Source organism: Pelecanus crispus, chromosome 1, assembly GCF_030463565.1.
Source record: "Pelecanus crispus isolate bPelCri1 chromosome 1, bPelCri1.pri, whole genome shotgun sequence".
NCBI classification, from domain to species: domain Eukaryota; kingdom Metazoa; phylum Chordata; class Aves; order Pelecaniformes; family Pelecanidae; genus Pelecanus; species Pelecanus crispus.
In genome coordinates, this window is record NC_134643.1 from 91838124 (window position 1) to 91865170 (window position 27047).

General features: G+C 47.0%; 3 protein-coding genes across 6 annotated transcripts; 2 read left to right on the top strand and 1 right to left on the bottom strand.

Moving 5' to 3' along the window:
* The first annotated feature begins 1851 nt into the window (after positions 1-1851).
* Positions 1852-17021, top strand: LPCAT3 (lysophosphatidylcholine acyltransferase 3). Its single transcript, XM_075713466.1, is given in 14 exon segments — positions 1852-1893; positions 1895-2048; positions 11007-11114; positions 11236-11342; positions 11496-11589; positions 11711-11748; positions 12829-13007; positions 13421-13529; positions 14256-14342; positions 14664-14830; positions 15464-15611; positions 16143-16301; positions 16420-16546; positions 16676-17021. Coding segments are annotated over 13 exon segments (1509 nt in total). The 3' UTR covers positions 16537-16546; positions 16676-17021.
* On the bottom strand, positions 12069-19480 carry EMG1 (EMG1 N1-specific pseudouridine methyltransferase). Of its 3 annotated transcripts, none has more exons than XR_012831179.1 (7): positions 19349-19480; positions 19163-19264; positions 18669-18810; positions 18233-18291; positions 17923-18072; positions 17235-17555; positions 12069-12372 (listed from the first exon to the last, which is right to left on the bottom strand). XR_012831179.1 is itself a non-coding variant. In XM_075713489.1 (6 exons), exons 1-6 carry the CDS (start codon positions 19478-19480, stop codon positions 17442-17444), a joined length of 699 nt encoding a protein of 232 aa, XP_075569604.1. In that variant the 3' UTR covers positions 17231-17441. The 3 variants fall into 3 exon arrangements, 1 of the variants encoding a protein (XP_075569604.1); XR_012831178.1 differs by lacking the exon at positions 12069-12372 and adding an exon at positions 14794-14874; XM_075713489.1 differs by lacking the exon at positions 12069-12372 and having other exon boundaries at positions 17231-17555.
* Positions 19481-19765: 285 nt separating this feature from the next.
* Positions 19766-25863, top strand: PHB2 (prohibitin 2). 2 transcript variants are annotated; one of them, XM_075706745.1, is made up of 10 exons: positions 19766-19892; positions 19966-20050; positions 20164-20243; positions 20358-20542; positions 22416-22545; positions 23031-23134; positions 23546-23623; positions 24178-24254; positions 24480-24485; positions 25305-25863. In XM_075706745.1, exons 1-10 carry the CDS (start codon positions 19766-19768, stop codon positions 25336-25338), a joined length of 906 nt encoding a protein of 301 aa, XP_075562860.1. In that variant the 3' UTR covers positions 25339-25863. The 2 variants fall into 2 exon arrangements, with proteins under 2 accessions (XP_075562860.1, XP_075562869.1); XM_075706754.1 differs by lacking the exons at positions 23031-23134; positions 24480-24485; positions 25305-25863 and having other exon boundaries at positions 23556-23623; positions 24178-24289.
* Positions 25864-27047: the final 1184 nt, after the last annotated feature.

Consider the following 27047-nt stretch of genomic DNA (forward strand, 5'->3'; position numbering starts at 1 on the left):
CACTGCCCAATGTGCAAGGAAAACTGCTCTCTCAAGACTCTTTCCTCTTCCTTCTCTGGATCTGTGCCTTTGCCACTATGGGGCAGGGAAAGGAAGATAGGAGGAAAAACACATCATTTAAACTGAAACCCATGCCCACCAAGGCCTGTTCCCAGCAGGTGAGCCCACCCCACAAGCCACAATGTAACCTTATGGTCAGAGCTGCACCTAAGGCAGAGCAATCCTACGTGCCAGCACATGCTGGGAGACAACGGGCTAGGGAGCAGCTCAGCAGAAGAGATCCTGGGGATCCTGGCACACCAGCCCATGATGCACCCTTGTAGCAGTGAAAGCTAACAGCACACTGGGTGGCCCGAATGACAGCATAGTCAATGGGTGAAAAGGAGTGATTATTTCCCTCTGTATGGCACAGATAAAGATGTATTTGGTTCACTGTGTCCAAGATGGGCTCCCCAGCACAGGAGAGGTGTGAACAAACTGGAAAGACCCCAGTGGAGGACCACTGGATAGGTGACTAGAGCATTGATACTGGGGAATCTGGATTTGTTTAGCCTGGAAAAGAGAAGGGCAAGGGCAGGCAAGGTTTTTAGCCTGGTCTCCTAAGTAAATGAGGTCTATGTGGGCATGTTGCTGCTCAGTCCCTCTCCCAGTCAGATTTGACAAGGAATGGGATCGAATAGGTGCTACTGCCTAAAGTGTGGTTATAAAGAGGATGGAGTCAGACCCTACCCAGGACAAGCAGCAATGGGCATAACTTGCAACAGAGGCAATTCGGAGTATAATCTAGACAAAAATCCTTCCCCTAAAGCATGATTCAGCACTGGCTCAGGTGCCCACGGAGGCTGGGAGCTCCCCATCCATGAAAACATACAGCAATTGTCAGGGCAATGCCCGGAGCAACCTGATCGAGCTTTGGAGTCCTGCTTGTGAGCACGGTTTTGGATCAGAGACCTCCAGAGGCCCCTTTTCATATACACCTTTGGGTGAGTCCGTGTTTGCCCCTCCAGCTAAGTTTGGGCAATGGTGCCCACGTGAACGACAGGGCGGTAAAACGGTAACACAAACAGGGGGAAAAGGGTAACATCCATTGCACCTGAAGCTTTTGCTGAGGAGAAGTTGGGGTGCACCCACGGACCTCCACATGAAGGGACACACCTAGGGCGAGATCCTCCAACAGATGAGTTAGGAAGATGCTGCGTAGGCAGAGCCGCCTACTGACTACAAAGAGTTGGGCGCCGCAGGGACAGGGCGAGGGAGAGGTGCTGCTGTGACGCCTGGTATGGGAAGCGGGTCCTTCCAGGCCACAAGAGCCAAGCACCCACAGCCGGTCCTCCAGGAGCCACTGGGTGGCGGGACCGGGCAGCCCGGGGGAGGCTCGGTAGCCTGCCCTGTCCCCAGCCCGCAAAGCAGCGCCACAAGCCGAGGCCGAGACCCAGGCCAAGGCCGCGGCGGAGACCCAAGCCGAGACCGCGACCCAGACCCAGGCCCGGGGCCAGGCCCCGCCCCGCTCGAGCGACCGTTGGTCCCCCACCGCCCTCCCCGCGCGCCTCGTGCCCGCGAATAACCCCGTCCCCGCCCCGTCCCCTACCCCTCCCTGCCCGGCTCTCTCCTGTCCCGCCACAGCCAATGGGGAGGCGGGCTCCGCCTCGCCTGCCTGGTCCCGCCCCCCCGCGCCCGGGCCGAGCCCCGCCCTCGGAAGCGCTTTCTCCAATCATTGGCTAGCGGGGACAGCCCCGCGGCACCGCCCACTCGCGGGGTAACCTTTGCCTTAGTGAGCGCAGGGCCCTGCCCCGCTGCCACGGGCTGTCCAATCGGAGGCGCCGTGGGGGCGTGGCCGGCCCGGCGCAGCCAATGGGCGCGGAGGGGGCCGTGAGCGGTGCGGGGGCCGCGGTGGCTGGTGCCGCTGCCGGGTTCGAGGAGCAACCGGCCGGCGGGGCGGCCGGGGGAGAAGATGGCGGTGGCGGGGTCCGGCTGGGGCCTGGCCCAGCTGGCGGAGGCCCTGGGCTCGTCGGAGCAGGCGCTGCGCCTCATCGTGTCCATCCTGATGGGTAAGGGAGGGCAGAGGGCGCGGCGGTCGGGGGTGACGGGTCTGGCCGCCCTGGCCCGCCGTGGGGCCGGGCGACCCCACCGCCGTGCCGCGCCGCGCTGCTCCGGGGCCAGGGCCAGGGCCGGGCAGCGCCTTTGCCGGCGCGGAGCCGCAGCTGTGTCGGCGCCGCCGTGCCAGGCCACGTGTGCGTGCGGAGCCGGCGGGCGAGCTCCCCGCCGCCACCGGCCCCGCCCCGCCACGGCCCGGCTCGGCCGGCGGAGGGTGGCGTGCCCCCGGCTTGTGCCGCGGCGCGGCGCGGGGGTCGGGACGTGGCGCGCAGCAGCTGTCGGGCTGGGAGCCCGGGCCGAGTCTCCGGCTCTCCCGGTGGAGAGAGGCAAGCCGGTGGGTTTCCCCTCAGGGAGGTGGGGGTGTGGTCCTGGCAGGCTGCCTGTGAAAGGGGCGCAGGCACCCCGCGTCCGGGGGCGAGCCTGGCTTTGAGAGCTGCGGAGCCACTCGCCGTGGTGCTGGCACTGGGCGAAACGAGTCTAGTTTGGGTCTGTGTCGTGAGCGCCGTTTTGGGCGCCAGAACTTTGTTCGCAGTTGTTCCGCTGGCATTGTGTGAGTGCCAGGTGCTGCATGTGCACCAAATTCCTCATGACCACATGTCGGGAGGGATGTACGCTTAGGAATCTCCACAACCCCTCCGAGATGTCGCCCTGTCCGCGCGCAGGGCAGCTCACTGCCAAGAGACATTATTAGCGTCTGCAGCAATCGTGGAACTATGCGGGAGCGGCATGCTGTCACGGGGACTACCAGGTAGGGTGAGCGAAGCCTGCTGGCTAACTGGCCAGAAGACCTGGGATGTTGTGCTGCACTCCATCTGCCATGTGAAGGATGTTGCAAAACACATGCTGCTTATGCTTACCTAAACGTGAGAGAGTGAAGTCACATGTAAAATGGTTAAGGCAGGGCGAGAGTTATGGTGTGGGCTAACAACTGAGGGGGAGGTTATAGCTCCCAAAACATTAATTCAGATGTATGTATACACGCTGTCTACATACATCTCTGCAGGTTCCTAATGAAACTTTGGGTTTTGAGAGCTTGTGGTGGTGTAGTCACCTAGCAGATAGGAAATACGACCTGTTCTGTGAACCTAAAAGTATATTTGAAGGGATACAGCTGCTATGGTGTGGTCTGTCAAAATAAAGTTCTTTTGGCTAACTAAAAGTATAATTTTTAAAAAGGGATGCAAGAAAAGTTGTGTCAGTTCATAACTGTGGTCTGGATCAGACTTACTTCAGCCTGATTTAATCTATGACATGTAAGATCAAACTGAACCAAAACATTCTTCACATCAAGGGTAGATACAGGGGACTGAACTGACTATCATTTTGAACTCTGCTTAGAAGTTAGTTAAACCAAACTTCTTCTGTCAAGAAAAAAGTAATAGGAAACATATACAGGACAGGCACATAAGTCAGCGTGAATTAATCTAGCAGCTCCCCAGAATGGGAAAAGTCCTGCTTTCCTTTCTTCCACATCTGTCCCTGGTACTTTAATTATGATCTGATTGAATTTACTTGCCTGGCAGAAACCTAGACCAGAAAAAGCAGATGGTTTACTATCAGGTTAGTCAACTGAACCAACCAAAGGACTAGTCTAACAAGTACAGATGCAGAAAAGGTGTTAGAAAGCGTGTGTGGAGGCAGACACATACAGTAGAGTGATGCCTTTGCAGAATGCACATACTTGAACATAGTCTCAGAGTTACTTCTTACTAGCAATAAGCTAGAACATGACATGGGAAGGCTGTACCTGTTTCGTGTCCTACAGGTAAGCAAAACCACTTGCTTCTTTGAAATGAACAGCAGATAATTATCATCTTTGTGGTAAGAAGAGATGCCCACTGCAGTCAATAGATTCAAGTTCGAGATTCGTGTGTGTCATTACAAACATTCCACATAGTGTTGACACTAAGCCACTGAGACGGCACAGTGTCCCTTCCTGGTGTAGACCACTGTCTATTTTGCATAAAGTCTTAATGGGTCTTTATCACTTGTATTAAAAGTCTGGGGATCAGGGACTGGGAACCTGCTCACATCTCTTTCCCCTGCATACCTGAAATGTATACCAAACCAGGAGGCTGGAGCTGCACATTTCCTTGTCCTTTCTCCCTCGCTCAGTATCTCTTAATTACATGCAATTGAAGGCATAACTTCAGACGGAAGGCTTAAAGGCATGCAAAACAGCCTCGCCTCTAGTTTGGTACTCTTGCAGGTCATGTAGATTGAGCCACTCGGGCAGGGAGGATTGACTCCAGCTTTCCTGATTAATGGATGGGTGGCAAAGCATTATACAATTACATTAAAAGGTAGTGCCAAGCACCACTCCAGAGCAGCATGAGAGGAGAGTGAGAAGAGTTCCTTAACCCAGAACTAACATGAAAAGAAATGTTCGTTTAATTGCAGCTTAGCTTACAATCCTTTTAATGTGACTGAAAGCTTTAAGCCTGTTGGTAATGCAAGTAGCACTGATGACCACTTCATAGGATGGCATGGGGTATAAATGAAAGGCATTTCTGAAAGCTGGAAATGGCATTAGGACAGGCAAGGTATGGCTTTTCCTTCACTTCCTCCATTTCAGGTGTTTGCATGGATTCAGGAAGAAAATTACTTTTGTTGGCTGCAGCTAATACTGCTGAATTATTTCAGAACAAGACCATGAGGATGAAGCGCAGTACTCTTGTTCCAAAGATGGATTGAAAAGTTGTTGCTTATTTCTCCCTCTGTGATGCAGTTTACCATCTACACTGCACGGTTTTACTGCGACAACTGTTTCTAAGGTTTCACTGTTCAGGAGGTCACCAGAAACTGGTAAAAATAGCCTTCTACAAAAGAGGAAGAATTGCAAAGGACTTTGCAACTTCTTACATTTATTTCCGGAGAAAGCTGAATTACTGTTGAAAAAATGGTCTGAATGGACTCTAACAGTGTTCAGTTAGTCATGATCTGAAATAACCAAAAGAGGTCATTTAAAACTGTTAACATTCTGCCACTACTGGAAAAAAATTTAAATACAGGGGAGAACGAGAGAAGGAGAAAGGAGGAAGGAAGAGCCACTAAGAACAAAAATTGGAGTAGTTGTAAAGGGCACCACGTTTTCTCAGTGAACAAATGAAGACTGTAATACCACACTGCTGAGTACATTATGGGGATTTTAGTTACAGCTTTGTATTTAAATCAGAGACACCTTTTATACATCCTGCAATTTTGAAGCAAAGCATGCAACTAGAATAGAGTTCATTACTCAGAGTGTACAAGATTAAAAACTTACTTCGTAGTTCCCATATGTGAAAATTTGCATAAATGACCTTTGAAGAAATTAGGCTGCAATTTGGCAATATTATCAACAGCAGTAATACTTGAAGCATAGTTCTCGACCCTGTCATTTAAAAAATTGTGGTATGTCTAGTACACAAATGTCTGTCAATCATATGGAAATGTCTTTTGAGAGATGTACTCTATCTTGCATTCTTCAGTAGGTCCAGGGCCCAGTGCTCCCCCAGGAGAAACTCTGTCTTTAGGTCAGCATGGAAGACACCAATGGTCTCAGCTCTGTACCTACAGAGTTACTTTCCGGTTGCTGGGGTAAGCAGTCTGAGCCAATGCTGTCCTAGCCTCTCGGAGGAGAAAGGGAGGGAGCCCATCCAGCGGTACGAGGGAGAGATGAGGGTTTCTGTGCTGCTGCTCTTGTCCTCCAATGAGAGGAGACATTTCTTTCCTGCTGTCACCACTCAAAATGTAAGCCAGGATACAGAAGGCCTCGTGGCACTGTGTATTTCAGACTTTAGGTTGATCTTATTTCTTGCGTGGCTGTATGATCCCAAAGAATTAAAGATGTTTAACTGGCCATACTGTTACACAGTGGCTTACAAGCAACCTGGCATGTTCTGCTGCATAATATGGAGGGGGGCCAACATACTGTCTACAGCCCTGAGCCAGAACTGACCCTGCTGATCTGCCCAGACCTGCCAGGAAAAGCACTGGGGAAGTGTTCCCTCATCTAGAGACATAGCAGTGACCTGCAGAAAGTAACACATTCCTACTGAACAGGTGCCAGAAACCAGCTGCTTTGCTTGCAAGTGGTCTTATCTCCTCTTCTACCTCTCACCGATTTCTTTACATCCTCTGCTTATTCCTGCTCTCTGCATCCTGAAGATTTTTAGGCTCAGTGAAATTCTCCCCCTGGTCACCCATAGCTGATGACTTAGCCCAAATCAAGTCCCCAGCTGGTCAGCCAAGCAAGAACCCTACTGAAGGGAAGGCAAACAACTGGTTTTAATGGATAAGAGGTGGGAGAAGTTGTAAGAGGCAGCACCATCCTGCCACAGGTGCTGAAACCAGCCCTTTCTCAGAGCGCTTATGGTGCTGCCTTTTTTAAGCTCTTAACTTCAAATACATCTTATTCCTTAAATAATAATAATAAAAAAAGAGAGAGCTGCATAATGCTACACACTGTCTGTGTCTACGTTAGCAAGTAAAATGGCACAGTAGGAGCAGGTCTGTAGAGCAGACTAGTTTGTGTGCAGTACCTGATGTCCTCACTACATGGGTTTGGGGCATTTACTTTGGATTTGCTTCAGTCTGGTGGTACGGACTGAGCACCCATTGGAGTGCATTTTCGGTTCAGTTTCATCTGAAGAGTCCTGCTCACGTGTTTTGAGGTGGTTCTGCTCTGCAAACTAAAGCACTGTAAGCGGACTTCAAGAGTACACTCCTGAGCTGACTTAAAATACTCATGTATATGCACTCAATGGATAACATGGTGTGGGACTTTTGCAGTATTACAGACAGAAAAAGAGAATACCTCTGGGGTCAAAATATTAGGTAAGGCTTATATTTTAACATGTCTTTTTCCTGTTGTTCCCCTTCCTTTTAGTTTTAGCATTCTTATAAGAAAATGGAGATAGCCAGTCTGCTAGATGTTAACAAAGGTGGAGTTAACTGATCAGCAAAAGGGAGAAGAGGAAAAATAGTCTCATCTGCTCTCTTGAAGATGAAACAAAGCTAATGAATATAAAAGGGGAAATAAAGGGAGCAGAGATTAAAAGAATGTTTCTGGTGTTCTTATTTGCAGCTTTATCTGCGGAAAAAGACAGGCATCTTAATCATCCATTCCAGAAGATGGCAAACTTGACAGCGCTATTTTTGCTTGGAATTAGTAGAACTTTCCTCCTGCCTAATCCAGCCTTTTGATCATTTACTTCTTTTGCTCAATTAGATTCTTGTATCTGTGGACAACCTGGGTGTCAGGCAGTGGCCCACTACTCTCCCAAATGGCTGTGGTGAAGAAGCTGATGTCCTTTCCTTCCAGTGCCAGGGTTCTCTTAACCAGAGGTCATCCTCTTGTTCCTGTGAAGTTTAAAAAAAAAAAAGGAGGAATCTATCAGCAGCAGCATGTCTCAGCTAATTTGTCCCTTTTATATCAATTGCTAATTCCCTTCTGTAGGAAGTCTGTCTAGAGGCAAAAATCAACTCTGCGTGCAGACTGTTTTCCAACTCCATGGTGCATAGAGAAAGAATTGCCTTGGATCAGGAGGTCACCTTTTGTTTTCTCCAGGAGTATTACAGCTGGTTTCCTGCCTCAGTCCACTCTGCCTGAGGGAGCTGTGAAAGAGGAGTTTGGCAAACTGGGAGCTGCTATGCAGGGTCCCTCGGCAGCAAGGCGCGGGGACTCCAGTCCTGTTGCTTCTGAATGGCAAAAGCAAAGCAGTGCAGCATCCTGCCACTGACGTATCCAAATGTGACAGCAAGCTTGCCAGGTGGCAACAGTAACTTCAAAACCTGCTCTCCTGCTTTTGCTGTGCTAATTCAGGCTGCTTCAAGAACACCATAGTGGAGCGGGAATACTGCCGTTGTTATCGGTATGAATAGCTTGTTATTTAATAGATAGTTTCTGAGTGTTCAAAAATGCACAGGCCCCAGCAGGATGGCCATTGATATTCAGTATCCACTGCCATTTAGGGGTTAAAGTTTATATTGCAGTGTGGAACTAGCCCAGTTGTAAAGCTGAGAAAATTACCTTGCATGCAGCAAAACTGTAACTAAATTGTAGTCCAGAGTACTAGCAAGTTGCTCTGGATATCAGAAGAATTTAGGCTGATGTTGTGACTTTTGAACTGGAACAGCACCTGTGTAGTACAAGACTGGGATTTAAATTTGTGGCTTTCTAAAAACATATATGCTGTGCATATTAGTAGCTCTCATTTGCAAGGGCAAATAATTCTAATTCGTAATTCTCCTTCAGAGCAGCATTACCCAAACCACGATATGATCTCCTGTGTAGAGCTAAAAAGGAGTACGCATGACAAGTGAGACAGGTCTTTTAAAGAGCAGGAACAGTAGTTGGGGATGGGAGAAAATAAATACAATTTCTGGCTTTTAGAAACTTGAGGTACATTACATTATTCAGTCATAATTTAATTCTGTCTACAGCAATGGCTGGAGCCAAAAAACAGATTTTATTTTTTTTTTCCCCTGATGAAAATGGGATGTTTTACAAGATTGTACAATTTTTGAGAGAGTCGAAATCCAAATACTATGGTTTTAAAACCATAAGTGTTGACAAACAGCAATAAATTGTGCTTTGCCTATATTTCTGATCTGATCTTTCTCCCTTGCTCAAAAGGGGGAAACATTTTTCTATGGGAAAACCGCGGTATTTTAACTTTTGGTCTAAACTGATGGTAACACTTTAAATTTTTTTTTACCACTTTCCATTTCACAAATCTGTTGTCAGTTGTTAATATGTTTACTAAACTTCAGCAGGAAAAATGACACATGAAAAAAGAATCATTGTCTATGTGTTTCTGTGTATAAGGCTGATAGACAATACTACTAACTTTTTTTTTTTTAATCATGTGAATTGCTCTAATTCTTTTGAGTTACTCCTGTATCCCCAGAGAGCTCCTGTCTTTGACAGATGAACTGTGTTTGCCAATTCTCTCTTTCCCCATCAGCTGGCGTTCAGGGATGGCAGAGGCACGTACCTCTGATTCTGGTGTCGGAGCAGGAAGGGAAAGGGATGGTTTGGGTAAGGCATTTTGCAGGGGAATTTGGAGCTGCTGCTGCAGAAAGGAAGAGCAAGCTGGATGAATGTGCAGGAGTGAGGTTGCCAGGCTCTGCGGGTGAAGGACTGTGGCATGTGGGGCTGGCCGGCCGCTCAGACTGAGAAAGCAGCCTGTGGCATGGAAACCGGCACAGGACACAAAAGGAGGAAGGAACAGGAATGAGGAAGCAGGGAAGACCAAAGGAGGGGTGGCAAGAGCCTGAGGAAATGGGGAGCAGCAGCTCAGTTTCAGGAAGCAGCAGGTACACACCTGGACTCAGCAGAGTGTGCCACCATCCGGGATCTAGAAGGGAGTCCAAAAGTCCCAAACTCTGTGACTCTCTCCCAAGGGATTTGGGGGGACAGAAAGGACCTTGAAATGGCTCCAGTCATGCCTCAGCCCGTTAGCACTGACAGACTGCAATACATGTATTTTGTGTAACATGACAGAGTTTCTTGTTTCTTCTCAGAGTAGTGACTAGATTTGGCCTTGCTTAACGGAAACCTTTCATCCATTAAACACTTCTCAGCAAAATGTACATTTCATCACCTTTTATTACTGCTTCATGTAAAACATGACTACCTACTGCTACTATTACTCCATTAGTGCAAGTAGCAGAGATCTATCCGCTGCTACAGATTTCAGCCAGGCTAATAAGCAGTGTGGATGCCAGTATTGTGGTATGTGATGAATTTCATTTTTTTTTTTGTAGAAGAGATTTGTTTGGTTTTGTTTTTCATCAGGATAAAAGAACACAAGCTTGCAAAGTAAAGCAATATGTTATGAAATGCCAGAATTAAAGTTGCTTCTGCTATCCCATTTCAGCTCGTGCACATGCCTTTAGAAACGCTAATTGCGTGAACAGACTTCACATACTCATGAGGTGGACAACACTTCCTGTGTCAATGTGTATTACAGCATAATATATTTATTGTCTAATATGTGGCAATGTTTATTGCATGCTACGTGAACCTCACCTAGACGACAGAATTTAATTTACTTATGGGTTTCTGTATAGCACTTCTCACTGTACTACCAGAGTGCTTCACAAATGTTTGCTTCTCACTAGAGCCGCAGATGAATAATCTGGAGACATTCCTAAATTAGCCTGGGAGCTAACACACACAAAATGCAAGGAAAAAAATGCTTCCACTTATCTTAGCTGCTCCATATGAAATGCTTCTGACTTTGATTTTTTTATAAACTGTGAGGTGTAGTCCCCGTGGATTTTAGTTACAGCTTTGTGTGCCCAGTACTTAACAAATCAGATGCAAATCTGAAGATAGAGAGTTAGAAAAGAAAGAGTGTACTACTGGAGGTCACTTGGGGAACTCTGGGGATAAAGTTGGTCAGCATCATGTAAGAACTCACTGAGGTGGGAGCAGGTACTGAATTTTTGAGGACAATGTAATGGTATTAACCATACTCCTGCCCCTCGCCCCCCCCGCTCCTTTATTTTTTTCTTTTAATCTAGCTTCTTGCCATGTTCACTATATTTGTCACAGAATTTGGAAATGAATCAGACACTAAAGTCTGATTCATGTATTTCAGCATTATCCATCTCATGTATTGAATGAGGCCAGAAACGGTAATCCTGGAATTTCTTGCAGTTCAGTGTCAACTTTGATATAACAACGTTCCTGTTAAAGTATTTTCTTCTGTATAATATAAAGAGTAAGTCATCTGGTATCTATCTCCTGAGATGGAAACCCAATATCAGGAATGTATACTGTGACCTGTGTTGATGATGTGTCTATGTAAAGTACATGTTCCTAATACCATGTTCAAGAAAGCTATAATTTGGACCATTACAAATGCTTGTCTACACTAATTTACAACTCTCTCATCTTTCTTTTTTCCTCCTCTACTCAGGATATCCTTTTGCCTTGTTCCAGCGCTATTTCCTCTTCCAGAAGGAGAGCTACCTCATTCATCTCTACAATGTGTTCACAGGACTCTCAATTGCTTACTTCAATTTTGGTAAGATGAGTTTGGGAAGAAAGAGCTGCCTGGCCCAGGGCGTGCTGTGGTTTGGGAGTACCTATAATCAGAAAATGTAATTTCTGCTTCACATCTCTCTCTCTCTTTCCTCCCTCCACAGGGATGCAGTTCTTTCATTCCCTGCTATGTGTCCTAATCCAGTTCCTCATACTGAGACTTATGGGTCGCACAATCACTGCTGTCTTCTCCACGTTCTTCTTTCAGATGGTAAAGCTCTCTTTCTTACTCCATCGGTTTGTAGAAAGGAGCCCTCTGTTTGGTTTTGTACTTCCCAGTAGCAACTGTGGGTGGAAAAGTGGAGACAGATCAAAACCAGCTGGAGGAATTAGTTTGAATAACCCAAACAATGGTTTCTTTCAGACTTACCTTATGGCTGGATACTACTTCACAGCCACAGAGCAGTATGACATCAAGTGGACAATGCCACATTGTGTCTTGACGCTCAAGTTGATTGGTGAGTGACACCTCCTTCCTATCTCTTATGCTCTGCAAGCCGTGCCTCAGGGAAGAGAGGACTGCTTGTTCAGCCCAACCAGCCCATCCCCGGGCTTCAAATAATTGTTTCTCACCTCTAGGTCTGGCCATCGATTACTATGATGGAGGAAAAGATCCGGTGAGTAAGACACCATTTCTCCTTCATTCCCCTCTCCTCTTACCATGCTATTCCAGTGAGCTAGAGTTCAGAAAATCAAGTTCAAAGGATGTTAGTTAGCAAGCTGCATTCACTGTTTGGTAAAAGCCATAGCTGAGAGGGGAGCATCTGTGAGTGTCTGAGGGCACTGAATTCTGGAGTGGAAAGAAATAATTTGGAACAGAGACAGTAGTGATTAGAGATGGACAAAAGTTGTTTCAATCATGTCAGAATATTATTCTGCCCCCTTCCAAATTCCCCACCATGTCCTTCCCCCAGATCTGTTGCTTTAGATTCCCGATCCCCAATGCTCTGTGTCTTGTGAGTAGTGTACCTTTAACTTGCAGACCATCAGCACTGGATCTCAGTTCCCATCTTCCTTTCCTTTGTTTAGTCTTACCATATCCTTGTGAATGGTTGCCCTTTACCATGTGTTAGGGCCCTGGTTTTAGAGCAGATGAAACAGCGAGAGAAGTTGCACAGCATAATGTGTGGGAGAGGGCAGAACACTTGCTACAGTCTCTTAATCCTACTTCAAGTATTTGCATTCTCCATCTCCTGTTTGGGGCCTGACCCAGTCTTGAGCATCCATGGAATCACTGCTGTCTGCAAGAAGACAAGGTTGAGCTGAAATTTCCTAAGCTGAAGTTTCAAGTATTTAAAGACAATGAATTCTTGCATCAAGAAGTAGGAATTCTAGGATGATAAGGTCTTGGGAGAGTACACGCAATTGCAGTCAGGGACTGCAACAGGTCAGATACAGTGCTTTTATTGTACCTGCTATGCTGGCAGATATGCATGTCAATAGATCCCTTCCATGTTTTGAGCTTATGTGGGAATAGAGATCTGTGCAACTGGTCTCAACCATTGGATCTTGTTGCTATTTAGAGGGGGTAAATAGAGAGGGTTGGGGAGAGGAACGGACATGAAGTACAAAGTGGAAAGTTCCATATACATGGAGAGCAAGAACTGAGGCCGTTAAGGAGGTAGGCTGAGACCATAACATCCAGAGCTAGTGTCAGATCTCTTAGGATGATGTTAATGCCACTCCCTTTGGTGCAGGAGTTCCTGACCCCTGAGCAACAGCGACTTGCTGTCCGGGGAGTTCCTACCTTGCTGGAGGTCTCAGGATTCTCCTATTTCTATGGTGCCTTCATGGTGGGGCCTCAGTTCTCCATGACAGACTATCAGAAACTGGCAAGGGGTGAGATGACCGACGTTCAAGGCCAGAGACCCAATAGGTAATAAAAAGCCACTTAGCTTCTCACCTTCCTAAGATCCCAGAATGCTGAATTCTCCACATGTTCCCTGCAGCAAAGTGCCTTCTTACCTGAAGTACTGTGACCAAACGTGATTTATAAGACAAGGCAGTCTTTCAAAAGTTACTCATAACTCTCTGCATAATGTCTAATGTCTTAGCATTGTTTCAGGGCATGAACATCAACAACCATTTGACATCTTCAGTACAGACTTGGTCCCAACCTGGTAATGTTAGCATCCCAGCTTCCAAACGGAGGCATCTGCTGCAGTGGAACATGGTGACTCCCTATCGCTATCTCCCCTACCTCCTCTTCTCCAGTTCTGTTTTTAACATTATGAGTTTGAAGGTCTCTTTCCAAGGCTTTTCTTTGACCTTCGTATTTTTCTTTCTCAGTTTTGTGCCTGCTCTCAAGCGCCTGAGTTTGGGTCTCTTGTTTCTAGTAACCTACACCTTGTCAAGCCTGTACATCTCTGATGAGTACCTCATCTCAGATGAATATATGGTATGTATTCATTTGATAGTTCTGGGGAGTGGAAGAAATTCCACTTCTCTGGTGGGCACTGGATCTACAAGAGTGGATTTCTTTTTTTCCTTTAGTTTTGCCTCAGTTTAAAAATAGAATAAGTCAGGAACTAGTGATAAGCCTTTCCACAACCGATTTTGCTTTACTGCCTGTCCTGTAGATTCCATTTGATGCAGAACACAAATGTGTTAAGCTGAACTGAACCAAATGAAAAGTTTTACAAATAGAGAATTAATCTTAGATGCTACGGTTGGTTTTGGAAACCTAACTTACGTATTTTGTGACCTCTTAATGATCTTCCATTTAACCATTGCACACAAAGAAGTTCACTAGAGTAACTTGCAAGGCTTACCAGAATCTTGAGGTTCTTAGAAAACTCTTAACAAGTAATTCCTACCTGAAGATTATCACTGTTTCTGTGTCAGTATGAATAAATGAGGGTGTAAATTCCACAATGATTATGCTAATCCCAGAGTCTTCCCAAAGTACCTATTTCAGTACAGCCAAATATTACCAAAGGAAGGAGAATGATGTGTAAATTTGCATAAGCCAACAGCCTGCCAGTCCAGTCCATGAAGCAGTCTCTCAACACATACATAAAATTAAAAAAATGAAAGACAATGATGAGATCTCATCTACCTTGTCTCATTATTGCCACTCAACTCCATTTTTAATTTTTATTCTATTTCACTCTTATCTCTGCAGGAGAAGCCTTTCTGGTTCCGTTGTGGTTACATACTGGTCTGGGGCAAAATTATACTCTACAAATATGTAACCTGCTGGCTTGTTACGGTGAGTCTAGATGTCATTCCAGAAACAAAAGACAAATGAACAAAGGTATCACCTTTGCAACTACTTAGTATGCTCTTGGACTTAGCACTAAATTGAAGTATTCCAACTATCTGGAGATCAGTGGAGGTCCATTTAGCTTGCTTTAAGTTAGCAAAGGGTAGCCAACTAAAAAGCAGGCAGTTTTTAATCCATTTGTTCCATCTGCAGTGGTGTCTCTCCACTCAAGACAGTGAGAGTCAGAGCTTCCCCAGCTCTGCCTTTCCAAAAAAAAAAAGGGGGCAATGTTTTCCTCTCATCTTTCTTGTGAATCTTTTTCCATAGGAAGGTGTCTGCATCCTTGTTGGTCTGGGGTACAACGGGAAGGACCAGAATGGAAAGCCTTTGTGGGATGCCTGTGCCAACATGAAGGTCTGGCTGTATGAGACAACACCTTTGTTCACAGGGACCATTGCTTCTTTCAACATCAACACCAATGCTTGGGTGGCCCGGTGAGCAGGACAAAATTCCCCTTCTACAATGTGTCAGTTAACATCTGTCAACAGAACCAAGATCATAGGCTGAGAGGGAGCATTAGAGGAAGAATCTGCTAGTTTTCAGGTCTTACAGTCTTTCTTCTACATTTTGCTGCTGTCCCATTTGAACCAGGTTACTGCGTTAGACAGATCTTTTAATTCAATCTAAAAGGGCAGTTCATTAATATAGGCAAGCAGTTGATGGCAGCAGGAGGGCAGAGGCTAGAACAGGACTACAGTGAGCCCTTCGGCCTGCCTGGTCAAACAGCCACAGAACTGCTCTCACAGCTGGTTCCTACATCATGCCTCTTGATGCTCCCTATGCAATGACTCAACCGCGTTTTGGTTCGGCACTTGCTGGGGGCACAACTGAATTGTAAAATACCTTCATTTCTGTGTGCGTTGTCGAATGAACCATTTCTCCGCATTAGCTGGGATTTCTTTAAGACAAGGGCTGAGGTACATTTGGCCCTGGTAAGGGGAGCTGTCTTGCTGTTTCTGTCACTACAGAGTGTGCAAAGGCGTACGGTCACTGGGCCCTGCACCTCTGGCATGGAGAGGGGAGGACAGACAATAAACTAGAAGCACTTTGTTTCTTTTCTGCTCTAGCTACATCTTCAAGCGTCTGAAGTTCCTGGGTAACAAACTGCTGTCACAGGCACTGGCCCTGTTCTTCCTGGCCATTTGGCATGGGCTGCACTCTGGCTACCTGGTGTGCTTTCAAATGGAGTTGCTTATAGTCATCGTTGAAAGACAGGTGCGCTTTGTCTGACTTACCAGAATGGGGTGGCCTGCATTAGCCTTTCCCCATGCATCTGGAAACTGCCATGCTGAAGGCTTTACTTGGATTAAATACAAAAAATAGCTGCTCACTTTGGAATTGTTCAAACGTGATACAGTTCTGTTCTCAGGAGTTCAGCAGGTTGCTGGCTTCTGCACAGGCAAGCCATAAATTTATTGGAGAAGCTGACAGGAAGAAAACTGGAGAACTTGGCATATGAGTAGAGGGCAACTGAAGTGCTTGGCAGTTGGAAAGGTTGGAGGACAAGCACATGAGCTGAATGCCTCTGCTAAATCTCCCAGTACTGAGAGAACAATACTCCATATTTAACCTTTTTTTTTTTTAATTAAAACTTTGAGCAGGATGGGGTATTTAGCTACTTTTTTAGACTAACTGCTTACTAAAATTCATTTTACACAGCTGGATAGATACTTTGGCCCCAGAGCCTGTATATATAGCCATAGGACATCCAACTGAAGAGAATTCTGTTTTTTTTCTTTAAATTAGATCATAAGCCTTGTTCGGGACAGTCCTACGCTAAGCACTTTGGCCTCCATCACTGCCTTGCAGCCCATATTCTACGTGCTGCTGCAGGCTAACCACTGGATGTTTATGGGTTACTCTCTGGTGCCATTTTGCCTTTTCACCTGGGACAAATGGATGAAGGTATTTAGTAGCCACAAACAGACAACCCATGCAACCAATCCTTTTCCCTCCCTGCCTTCTCATATGTTCTTGGCTCAAAGGTGCTTGCTGATCCTCAACCCTGCCTTTCTCTTTACAGGTGTACAGGTCTATTTATTTCCTTGGCCATGTGTTGGTCTTCACCTTGTTACTGGTGTTGCCTTACATTCGCAGGTTAATTGTGCCACGAAAAGAAAAGCTAAAAAAAGCAGAGTAACAGCCAAAAGGTAAGGCTGTACTATGTGTTGAGAATCCCACATTTGGATGAGGAGGTGAAGTGGGGCAGCAACATTACACCCCAAGGTGAATGGCAAACATAAAAACAACCTAAAGTCTAGCACTTCTCTCTTTTTCAGATTGTACCACCTGTGCATTTGGTAGGAGTTGATTTAACACTCCAGAAGCAACGCATCACCTGCCACGTTTGCTGTGTTGAAGTATGACTTTTTTCAACGCGAGGAGGGGGAAAGAGAAAGCACAGGGTCAGAGACCCGAAAGAGGGGAGTGGAGTAAGCCTTCCAGAGCCTCCACCTTCTATATGTTGCCTTATTTCTCTGCCGCCCTCCACTGGACACTCGTGTCTCTCTGCTGATAACAGATGATTGTAAAACACTCAACGCAGGCACTGTATTGGATTGGAGCCACCTCCTGACTTTTCTACGTTTGTCATCCAAGATAAAAATTGCTCCTGGTCTTTTTTCATATCTGCTTCACCTCCTTTCCTCTTGGGTGCCTCGGTGGGAGCATGAACTGTCGTGCACCACCGCGCAGGGTGATTCTACAGGACTGAGTAACTTCAGCTGCAGGGTGATCAGTTTCAGTTCCATGACAAATTTGGGCTGAGTCCCTGCTATAAAGGGATCAAGCCTGTCCACGTATTAAGCGTGAGAAAGTAAAATACACAAGCACTCTTACCAAAAGTGACCTTTAATAGGAGGAAAAAAGGTCGTTGGGGCAGTCCATTTAAAGTTTCATTGCTCCAGAAGCTACAAGGATGAAATTGAAGCCTTTTCCTTTCCAGGAGCCCAAAGTTGCACCAGGTCCACACCTAAGTAAAAGAGCCTCTCCAAAACATGGAGTCACTGTATAGGAGTCCACTATGACAGTAGTAGCAGCAGAAGCTCATACTACTCCCCAAACTTCCTCAAAGGCAGTAGTAATTTTAGCACATGTCAGGGCAGCAGAGAGGGGATAGTTGCTGATGGAGATCATCTTTTCTGTATAGTCAACATTGACCTAGACGAAGAGAAAGGGGGGGGAGGAAAATATCAAGCTGCAAGTTTCCACTTAGTCCCATCTATCTCCATTGGTTGGAGAGGTGTGATATTTCTCCAACATTGAACACAGCCACAGTAAAACACAATAAGACAACCGCTAGCCGTCACTAGTGCCCTCTCTCAGGAGGGAGAAAAGTCCCAAGTGTTGCAGCATTGGGCCCTTTTTTGACAAGCCTACCTGGGGGAAAGAAAGGAGGGGCGGGACAGGGGGGACCAAGCAGAAAAGGAGTAGAAATAAAAAAAAACCACAAACATACTGAGAACAAGACAAACCTATTCTGATAAAAGATTTTTACAACTCAAAAGTAAGGGATACATGCACTTACCGAACCGTGGGCAAAAGCTCCCACAACAATGGTAACTGGCTCCGCTGCAGGAACCAGTTCACGCAGATCTGACACTTTTGGAACTGCAAAAGAGGTACCTATCTTCATACAGCCCACAGGGAGATGATTGCTGACTGGATTTTTAATCACCTACGGAAAGCAGAAAGTTAATAGGGGCATAGAGGTAAGAGAGCCCGCCACAGTTAAGTCCATGGTTTGTATGAAAAAAAGCCAAGAATTCACTCCTGCATCACTAGCTGCAAAGGAGGAATGTTGCGACATTACCCGTGAACAGTCAAAGAATATTTACCTTCAACAATTTCTGAGGCCCATCAGCTGCTCGAACACTGAGCTTATGCAGCAACTGAACTGACAAGACAAGAAAATCAGTTAAGCTGTCAGTTCTTTTGCCAGAGGAATCCTATCCTCTACCTAGTAATCAGAGCTAAAACAGACAGTCTGTCTTTAGAGTTCTCAGCATCTTCTAAAGTGGTCCTAAGCAATACTGATCAGCAAACTATTTTGCTGCTAGCACAGTCTCACGCAGGCACTCCCCACTATGCTAAGGAACACACAGCTAGACTATGCATCCTGGAACTCACAAAAAACCACGTTCATTTCTCTGATCTTTTCTCACTTTCACATTTTTAAGGTTGGTGCAACTTTTTGACTCTGACCAAAATTCTTCCGCTCCTAACCACCCTCCTGCATTATTTTGTGGCTGGTATAAAGTTTGAATCACTTACCCATAAGACCACAGAATCGATCAAAAGTTCTTGGGATTCTGGTTTGGGGATTGACCTCGATTAGAACATTCTTCTGGGTATGGATATAAACCTGCAGGAGACCAGCCCGATTCAGGGGGCTGTCCATGAGCATCAGGAGACTCTGAAACAGAAAAACACACAGTAGTGGAAGTAAAAAAGGTGCCTATTGGAGGACTCTTGGAAGACTTGAGGGTTAAGCTCTACGAATGCAGAAGGGACCAATGCTGAGGCAGAAAGGAGTTCACCTGGCCACGCAAGCTCTACTGTAATGCTGGGAGAAAGCAATCCCATATCCAAATAAAGAGAATTACTAAAGCTAGAAGTCACGAACATAGTGGATAAAGCCAAACTCACCCCCGTTCCAGGGGCACAAGCAGACCCCCAGACTGAGAGGCAGCCTCCCACAAGCCAACTTCCCGGCCGCCCTGCCGCCGCCCAGGCCGCCACAGACGCTGCCCGGATCCAGCCGCTACCTGGTGGGTGATGTCGGGCCGCACCTCCCCGGGGTCCCGGCCGTTCCGCAGCAGCAGCGCCTTGTGCTTGTCGCAGTTCAGAAGCTCGAACGTCTTCCCCACCTACGGCCAAAGGACGGAGAGGTGGGCAAGGGCGCCCGCGGCCGCCTCTCGGCTCGGCCCGGCCGGGTCCCCCGCCGCCCGCACCTTCACGGTCTCCAGACTCGCCCCCTCCAGCACCACCAAGAGCCGCCGCGGCCCCCGGGGTCGCTTCGCCTCTAGCGAAGCGCCTTCAGCTTCAGCCTCCTCCTCCTCACGAGGCCGCCTGGGCGCCGCCATTTTGTTACCGCCGCACCGCGCGGCACCGGGCACACGTCACTGGGAGCCCTGCCCCGCCTCCCCGGCCGCCTCCCCGGCCGCCCCCCGGCCGCCGCGGCCACCCAAGATGGCGCCTGTGGCGCTCGCCTTATCTCGCTCCGGCCGGACCCACTTCCGGAGGACAGCGCGGCCATGCCGCAAGGCGGCGTCGCCTCCCGCGCCGCGGTTTCCCGCCGGAGCGCCTGGTCGTAGCAGCAGCTTCCGGTGTCCTTCCCGGCGGGGCGCGCGGCGCGGCGCGGCGCGGCCATGGCGCAGAACCTGAAGGACCTAGCGGGGCGGCTGCCGGCCGGGCCGCGCGGTGTCGGCACCGCCCTCAAGCTGCTGCTGGGCGCCGGCGCCCTGGCCTACGGCGTCCGCGAGTCTGTCTTCATCGGTGAGTTCCCCTGCCCCCCCGCGCCCCCCGTTCCTCTGCCTCCCGCGCTGACCGTGCCCCATTTTCCCCGCAGTGGAAGGCGGGCAGCGGGCCATCTTCTTCAACCGCATCGGTGGCGTCCAGCAGGACACCATCCTCGCCGAGGGGCTGCACTTCAGGTAGGGCCCAGCTCCCCCGCCCCAAGCCCGGCACCGCGGGCCCGGCCCCGGCCGCTGCGAGTGGCTCCGCTGGCCTGATGGCCCCGCCTAACGGGCCTCCCCCCGCCCCGCAGGATCCCCTGGTTCCAGTACCCCATCATCTACGACATTCGAGCCCGGCCACGGAAAATCTCCTCCCCCACTGGCTCCAAAGGTGAGAGCGGCCCCGCAGGCCGGAGCAAGAGGCCCAGGCGGCACCTGTGGGGTGGGAGGGGGTGGGAGTCCGGCTGCGGCGCTGGCCCTGCTCACCTTTCTCTCTTCTCTTCAGATTTGCAGATGGTGAACATTTCGCTGCGTGTTCTCACGCGCCCCAATGCTGCAGAGCTGCCCAGCATGTACCAGCGCCTGGGTCTGGACTATGAGGAGCGAGTGCTGCCTTCCATCGTAAATGAAGTGCTCAAGAGTGTGGTAGCCAAGTTTAACGCTTCACAGCTCATCACTCAGAGAGCCCAGGTAAACTCTTCCAGAGGAGACTTACACTCAGATTGCAAAGAAACAACTAAACTGTGGATATGGGGAATGGTGTAACAGGTGAAGGATAAATGTATTAGGCTGATAGATGGTGCATCCAAACGGAAAGGGCATGGAACTGTGTCCTGCTTGCAGTTTGATTCCCATATGGATACAAACGCTAAGGCTGTATTGCTAGCTTCTGAGAAGAAAACTGTATTCATTGGTATACAGAGTGCAAAACTGCACCATAATGTAACAGTGGGGGAGGGAGAGCTGATACCTCATAGTCCACAGGTAACAGTAGAACTGGCTTTAAAAAGCAATTAGCTGGCACTTCATGGATCTCAGAAGAGCTGTTGAGCAAATTAAACAGGTTTAAAGGATCTGAAAAGCGAAGTGGATGAGCAGCTAACAAAGCAGTAAACTGTCAGTAATGGCTGCTACAGAAGGGTAGCAGATATTTCTGTCTAGAAAAAGATTAGGGAGTAACCTGGGCAGATTGCAAAATGATAGAAATATTTAGCTTATAAAAGCCTATACCTGAAAGTTTGTGTTCTGATAATTTGCTTGCCAGGGATTCTGAGAATATGTGTCACCTATCACAGCAGAGGGAGAGAGAAGTTGCTGATCTTCTTTGAAAAGGCTTTAGAGGAGATTCTGCGTGAGACTGTTGAAGAGGATAAATTGTCCAAAAGATGAAATACAAAGCATCTGTTAACTAGTTGCTGATCCATGACAAAAAAGCAAAGAGTAGAACTAAGCGTCCAGGTCTTCTTGTAAGAACTGATCCATAGCAGGGGCTTCAGGGTTTTGTGCTAGGCCATGTGCTGGCACCGACGGGATTTGTTAAATCATCTTGTGTAAAGACAATGAGTGGGAAGGGAGGATGAGACAGCAAAGAAACAATGTCTGCAAGGGATTTAGGTTTATCGAAGCAAAGACGACTTAGTTATCTGAAATTTCTGAACAAAGTGACTTGAATTTGCCTTCTTGTCATATATTCACCTAGTGTTTGTTACTGTGAAATGATGCATATTGAAGGGGTTGATAATCAGAAGAAAATGAAGTGACTTTACGTAGTTACGTGCTTGCAGTTCACTCAGATGATGAATTCTGCCATCATTTTAGAATTCTGCTCAGAAACAGCTGCAATAAAAGTAAAAGCAACTGCTAGACTGGTCAAGGATGTGATAACTGTAGCAATAATTTCTATTTAAGTCAATATTTGGTGCAGGATTTGTCAGCCTGCCTGAAAAAGATACTGGCGAGTTAAAGGTAACTCGGAAATGAGTAGAATAAATCAAAAGATCTACCAACAACACTGATCCAGTGAGACACAAAAAAGTGGAGTAGCCATACTAGATGAGTAGCTACAGTAATTAAGAGATGTGATACATCTACAGTGTGTAGCAGTGGGGAGTGGTAATTTTTATTTTCGTAATCTGAATACAGATATGAGGAGACAGTCAAACTGCAAACAGTGGCAAATTCAAGAAGGAGAAGGAAATACTTATTGCCAAAATGTGTGTAGGAACCGTGGAACTAGATGTGATAGGATGTGAAAGCAAAAAAACTTTGAAGGAGGTTTTTTCTTATTTTTGCACTATTAATTGTATAGTTAACTAATAACTACAAATAAGCTGTAATACACTTTTGAAAATGCGGTATGTAGCTATGGATATGCAGCATTATTTAGAGGCGACAGATTCAGAGATGGTATTAATGTCCGTGTTTCAGGGTTTGTTTTAGGTAATGTCTCTCTTGGGCCCGATGTGAATGAACTGTGAAGAGCAGTTGTGCTTCACTTTTGGAGTGCACGAGAAGTGAGAAACAGCCTGTGTTTGGTACTCTTTTTGCTATATTTGTGTTTCAGGTGTCTCTGCTCATTAGGCGAGAACTGACAGAGAGAGCCAAGGATTTCAGCCTCATCCTGGATGATGTGGCTATCACAGAGCTTAGTTTCAGTCGTGAATACACAGCAGCTGTGGAGGCTAAGCAAGTGGGTGAGTTCAGTTTATGCCTGGAAAGGGTGGATTGCCTTTGCCTTTTCATTGAATTATTAAACAAGGAAGCAGAATTTGGGCTAGTGTGTCATTGTTTTTGCACCGATACAGCTACAGAGTTATAGATCTCAGCTTCCTTAGTAGTGGAGCTAAACAGGTTGTTTCACAAGTATTATCAGAAAACTTTGGGTCATAGCTAATGGGATAGACTGTCAGTGGGACTGAGTTCCTAAGACTGTAGGGTTCCTCTTCAAACTGGGACTCTGTCACTTACTATGGGGATTATGTTTAGAGGGCCTGGATGCTGTTGATCTTATTTAAGAAAAAGTAAAGTACACTTAGATGCATTTCTTATTTGTGCATATGGCCCCAGAATGCTATTAGTTCTTTCAGAAGTGGAGGCCCCAGGCTTCAGCTGTTGGGTTCTGGTGGAGGGCTCAGAAAATGGGATCTCCTTCAAATGCTTTTGGCTGTTCTCTCTGCAGCCCAGCAGGAGGCACAGCGCGCACAGTTTCTGGTGGAGAAGGCCAAGCAGGAGCAGAAGCAGAAGATTGTTCAGGCTGAAGGGGAAGCTACAGCTGCCAAGATGATATCCTGCTTTGGGACATTTTGTGGGATGTGGCTTGTGAGCTTGACAGTCCTGAGAATCTGTCATGTTGGGCTTAGGCTTAGGAGACTGTTATCAGATGATAGCTTCAAGTAGGTCACTGTAATTTTTTTTTTTTTTTCCCCCCTATAGTTGGCTGGAGTGAGGTTACAGGTCAGGGCAGAGATGGCCATGAGCTTTCACTCCTTGTTGTAAAGTTTAACTTTTATTGGCTGTGTGTGACCATAATCCATAATGTTGTTCTTGATTTGGGGAAGTAAAAATATACCTGCCCAAAGGCCCAAGTTACTGGGATAGAGATTGCCAAGATATTTGATATGGCTTAGTAAGAATTCCCTGAGGGTAGGCAGCTTCTCTTAGCAGGTTTTTTCCTTAACTTTTGCTCCTCTGTACCTCGGTGAAGCTCTTAGCAGGAATCCTGGCTACATCAAGCTACGTAAGATCCGAGCTGCTCAAAACATCTCAAAAACGGTGAGCAATGAGGCACAGAATTTCCTTTGTCCTTCTGCAGTCCTTGTGCTGCCCTCCCAGCCCAGTGGCCACATGATGAATTTAAGGCGAATGTGACCTGCCCTGTCGTGATCTTTGTTCCTGCCTAGCCCTTCTCTGCAAGTAGAGCTTAAGATTTAGCTTGCAATGATCGGCAATTAGATGTGAGGCTAGGAGTTCATGCCTTCCATATGACAAGGCCAGATCCACATCAGATTCCATCACCCACACTCAGCTGCAGCCACCAAAAGCTCCTGGTTTCCTGCAGGCTGAGAAAAGGGAACAGATTAGCATGGGATCAAAGGTCTGTCTGACAGGGGGACAGAATGTGCACTTCTTTTAGAAAGTCTGATGGTGCTGGGATAGGAAGTCAGAAAGTTAGAGAGTTGTTTTGGGGAATTGCATTTAACCGAGATCTTAAGTGAACAAAACAAGAGTGCTGCATCTGGACAGGTGGATAGGTTCATTATTAGTGCTGTTTCTCCATGTGCATTTATATTCCTTTATGCGATCTCTGTAATGAATTTCTTTTTCAGATTGCTGGCTCACAAAACCGTGTGTATCTCGCAGCAGATAACTTGGTACTGAACCTGCAGGATGAGGGCTTCACCAGGTAAAGGGGATAGTTGACTGGATTTATCTGCACCCTACCTGTGAAGCTGGTCCCCTTTCTGGAGCTCTCTCAGGATCTTTTCTCTGAGAGGAGCCTGATGCCAGAGGACACAGCTAAGTAGGGAGCAGTACTTACTGTGGAAATTGGGATTTTTGTTAAATCTAATCAATTTACTCATGTTTTTCTTCCTTCCTCCCTCCCGTTATTGCATCTCCTGACACACAGAGGAAGGTAAGGCACTGTTTATTTTGATCCTTGTGTTAGTACTTGGAACAAGAGTGTTGATGTTTACCTGGTGCCTGGGATGTTTCTGGCTTGGGCCTTTCTGGCCGCAGAAAGTTTATTCCATCTCTGCCTCAATTCCCATTTCTGATGTGAAGCTTGAAGCCTTCCTTGCAGGCACCACACAGACATCTACATCAAATAGGAGATACTCGGTAATTGGAGCAATGTGTGTGTCCCATAAGGAACCTTGTGTGGGGAAGGCAGGAGTAACTGAGGAGCGTCCTCTAATCTGTCCTGCATATACAGGGCATCCTGCATTTACAGCACAGAGGGCTGTAAGAAGGCAGTTAGATGATCGTAGGAATTTGTGTTGGTTTGGGGTAACGATCTCTAGGAAAGATGTTCTTGTTACTCTCCAAAAGCTTTCCAGCCCATGCTAGAAAACCCTATTCCCTGCTTTCAGAGCTGGCAGGAGTTTGGTGGCTTTGCCTAATCTGTCCAGTGTTTACTGGAGAGGGCAGTGCCAGCTGAGCTAATAGCATGCAGCTAAAAGCTGAGATTTCTTAGAATCAAGAAAGGAAGCCAGAGCTGGTTTCTTTTCTGTGCGATCTCTGATTATAAGATCCTTCTTCCTTACCTCTGACCCGATTCTGTCTTACTCATCCCCGAAGGCTTAAGGGGCTTTGAAAAAACTACCTAATAGGAAGGACTTGACATCCAGGTCCTTTGGGTGTGACACCCCACACCCCCACATCTGTAGTGAGGATCTGGTTAAGCTTTGCTTCTGCTGTCTGGACTAATGACTCACTTCTGTCTCCCTTTCAGTGACAGTCTCCTACTCAAACAAGGGAAGAAATGAAAGAAACTAAAGCCTCCTAGAACCACCGACGCGGCCCAGCAGAAGATATGAGTGAGGACCTTTGAAGTCCCTCCACTAGCATTGTTTGCCCTCAGTTTGAAGTTGTTAATCCAGTAGCCAGATTTGGTTCCCATGCTCCATCTGTGGTGATCCAGTTACGGGATTGGGGTCTGCCGCTAGGCAGCTGTAATCCCTTTCTCACCCCACCAGTTCAATTTGGGGAAGGGGCAAGGGTGCTTACTGGTATTAACCCATGTGGATATAGTAATTCACCTCTAATCTTCATTAATTTTTAGATTTCTGTAGGGTAAAATCAGAATTCTTTTTTTCTGGACAAGTGAGGGAGTTCTGCTGCCATCAGCACCAGGCTTTTTTTTCTAGTGAATTTTGTTTCTCTTTCTCCAAGAGAACCTGGGACTGAATTCAGGAAAATGTCATTCATTGGGTGCCTGTCACTGCTGGAATTTGTGTCACTGCTCAGTGATTCTTTCAAACATTTGTAAAAATTAAAACCCCTGAAATATATACTGTGTCTAAGTGTGCTTAGTGCCAGAAAAAGAGGTTATTTTGCATAGGGGGAGGTGGAACAGAGCTTTTATTTGGTTGAAGGCAGAATCAGGATGTTGTGAGGAAAAAAGAGCAAGGGAAATACCCTCCTGTTCACTGAGAAATCACAAGGTGGAGAGAGAATGAGCAGGTGTGGATGGTCATACAGCTACACGGGTGACCAGGGCTGGTTTCTTAGCTGCCTATAGATGCTAGAGATGAGCATAGGCTTACCTGCTTTTCCATGTCACAGCAGCATGTATGTGCTGTGTCCTGACCTCCATTGTTACACCTTGTTTTCTTTTCCCCCTGCCTTCCTTGGCCAAAAGTATAGGAGAAGTCTTCCTCCACTGACTAAACTCTTCTGTGCTTGGGTTTCCAAGGCAAAATCTTGTCTGCTTCAGGGGCTAGCTTTTTCCCTGTCTCTCCCTGCCCTATACTAGAGTTAGGACTTGGAGAATTCACAGAATCATAAAACATCCTCAGTTGGAAGGGACCCACAAGGATCATCGAGTCCAAATCCTCACTGCCCACAGGGTAACCTAAAAGTTAAACCATTGATAAGAGCATTGTCTGAATGCATCTAGAACACAGACAGGCTTGGGGCCATGACCACTTCCCTGGGGAGCTTGACCGCCCTCTCAGTGAAGGACTTTTTCCTAATACCCAATCTGAACTTCCCCTGGTGCAGCTTTAAGCCATTCCCTCGTGTCCTGTTGCTGGACACCAAAGAGAAGACATCAGCACCTCCCTCTCTGCTTTCGCCTCATGAGGAAGTTGTAGACAGCAGTGATGTCAGCCCTCAGTCTCCTCTAAACTGAACAAACCCAGTATCCTCAGCTGCTCCCCATAAGTCATGCCCTCTTTCACCATCTTTATTGCCCTCCTTTAGACACATATTTTTATATCTGTCTTGCATTATGGAGCCCAAAACTGCACACAGTATTCCATGTGAGCCTGGACCAATGCTAAGTATAGTGGGACCATCCCTTGTTTTGACCAGTTAACTAACTATACCATGCCTAACACACCCCAGGATAACATTGGCCCTTTTGCCTGCCAGGGCACATGGTTGACTCACAGAGCTCACCATCAACCAAAACACCCAGATCCCTTTCTGCAGGGCTGCCCTCCAGCCTCTTGTCCCCTGGTCTATACATACA